Consider the following 2,502-nt stretch of genomic DNA (forward strand, 5'->3'; position numbering starts at 1 on the left):
AGCTCTGTGTGCTGTCTGACCTACCCAGTGACTAGCTTTTAGTTTCTGGCATGTAGGAATGTTGTCTTCTGACTTCTGTCATTCGTTTTGAACAGACTCCATAAAAGGAAGCTTCTTAACATATGTCAAGTCCCCTTTCAGAGGGCTTAATCATCTATTGATGTTAATTTCAGGAGGGTTCTGATGAGGAAGAGGAGGGAGAAGAGGAGGAAGAGGAAAATACAGATTACCTCACAGATTCCAACAAGGAGAATGAAACTGATGAAGAGAATGCTGTATGTATGGCCTTTTCTTTTTATTATTGTGTAGTGATTTTGAATATTTGAGCCTGTGATTATGAAAAAGAAATTAGCTTTCTTGGGAATTTACTTGCGCTCAGTTTTCCCTTGGGTAACATGTTCTTTTAACCTTCATTCTTTGGTTATATTAACTACATCTGTATAGAAAGGCTCTGACTTATGAAGCATCACAGTGAACATTTGTTGTGATATTTTCTTTGTTTTGACAAGGAGGTGATGATTAAAGGAGGTGGACTGAAACATGTGCCTTGTGTAGAAGATGAGGACTTCATTCAGGCTCTGGACAAAATGATGTTAGAAAACCTTCAGGTATGAAATACTCTCTCTTTTTGGTTAGCCTCGAACCCACAGAGATCCGCCTTTCTCTGCCACCACCCAGCTGAAATATTCTCTATTTAAAGACTCTTTTGAACACAAAACACTGTAGCACATAAAATTGATTAATGTGAAAGTCTTTGTAAGCAGCCTCCTCTGTAGCATATCTCTCTCATGTTCGTAGGTTGTGACTGCCATCCTGGGTCCCTGATTTGCAATTTGGAGGTGGGGAAAGGGGGGGAAGGAAATAAATGTAGTTAATTTAAGAATGGGAACAGAGTCATTTTTAAGAGCATGTAGTACCCTTACTGAGCTTGGTTCCCAACACTATTGTTAGACACCTAACAGGTACCTATGATTTCAACGCCTGGAGATGAATAAATCTTTATGTCTCCAGCATTAATAAACTAGATTTGGTTTCGGAGGGTGAGACAGGGTTTCTCCAAGTGGCCCTAGCTGTCCAGGAACTTACTCTAATTGACCAGGCTGACCTTGAACTCTGAGACCCACCTGCCTCTGCTTCCCAAATGCTGTGTTTAAAGGTGTGTACCACCACGCCCAGCTAATGAAGTAGATTTTATCAAAACTCACAAGGCTGTTCATTTTTGTTTTGATATGTAGTGCTGGAGATCAAACCCAAGACCTTGTGCACTGAACTATAGCATTAACCCTCAATATAATAGTTTTTAAAATATCACAGTAATTTGGAATAATTACATTTTCCTGTAATTGGAGAGAAAATCCTTTGGGTTGTATGCATCTGCCTATTAAATTCCTATCGCTCTTTGGTGACATCGCAGTGCTTTTATTAGAACATAGAATTGGCAAGGAGTAAGCACGGGGGGGGGTAGGTTCTATTGAAGGGAAATAAAAATGTTCAATACAGATAATTGTTGATCAGTTTGTATTAGAAAGAGAAGAGAAATAGGGAGTGGCTAGGGTAGGGCATAGAGCAGGGTGGTTTCTTATCTTGTTTTTGTTCAAGATTAACTCATTATCTGCGATGAACTGGTTCTTTAGGGAAGACATACCGTCTTTTACTAATGGCATAGTTATTGAAGGGTTCAACATTTCTTCTTCCTCCCTCCCCAAAGTATTTATTATTCTTCCTGTAGTTATTATTAAGTTTAGGATATCATTTTACATATATTAGGTTATTAGGCCAATTTGCTTCTTCCTGCAGATATTAGGTATTTCTTTGTATCTCCAGATGCTTTGGTATATGTATTTGGGGGCGTTGTTTGATTGGTTAGTTCTGTTTTGGGGTTTGTTTGTTTGTTTTTTTGTTCTCAATATAATATTTTTATATCCACACACCTAAAATAATTTTTTTTAGTTAGGGGAAAGTGGAGAAAATTACCGAAGTCTTGAGGCAGAAAAGATCTTGCCTTAGAAAATTAAATAGAAGCTTAGTATCAGTGGACATAATCTATGGGAAAATGATGACAAGAACAGAGAACTATAATGGGAACCCTTGGAAGAACAAGTCCTATGTGAAGGTGGTACTGATAGGGGTGAGACTGCAAACCTGAAAGCCTGGGTAGAAGGCTATTTTGATAATCACCAGGTTGAACAGATGGTCTGTCTAGTGCCGTAGTAAGAAACAAAAACATCAGTTTGAGAGCTTTTCAGTTTGTAGAATGAACTGAATTTATTAGGTTCTTGACTAGATACAGAGCATGGGTTTGATCTTTTGTAGCTATGACAGATGCCTGAAAGAAGTAGTTTAATGGAGGAAGAATTTTTTTGGGTCTTGGTTTCAGTCCTTGATTGACTCTTATCACATTTAGAGTGACCTATAGCATTACAGAAACATCATTAAGGAAGTGCATGATGTAGGCAACTATAATCCCAAGGAAACATTAAGGGACAGGGACAAGATACACTT

The 2,502-nt window shown here is 38.2% G+C and overlaps 1 protein-coding gene across 8 annotated transcripts in view; it reads left to right on the forward strand.

Moving 5' to 3' along the window:
* Window positions 1-2,502, forward strand: part of Upf2 (UPF2, regulator of nonsense mediated mRNA decay) — a 101,198-nt gene that overhangs the window by 80,879 nt on the left and 17,817 nt on the right. For all 8 annotated transcript variants that reach the window (XM_026783014.1, XM_005354864.3, XM_013349043.2 and 5 more), the window contains 2 exons: window positions 174-275; window positions 510-608. In XM_026783014.1, coding sequence (XP_026638815.1) covers window positions 174-275; window positions 510-608 — 201 coding nt within the window. The remainder of the gene's footprint in view (window positions 1-173; window positions 276-509; window positions 609-2,502) is intronic.

The sequence above is a fragment of the Microtus ochrogaster genome, chromosome 16 (assembly GCF_000317375.1).
Source record: "Microtus ochrogaster isolate Prairie Vole_2 chromosome 16, MicOch1.0, whole genome shotgun sequence".
In the NCBI taxonomy this organism is placed as follows: Eukaryota; Metazoa; Chordata; class Mammalia; order Rodentia; family Cricetidae; genus Microtus; species Microtus ochrogaster.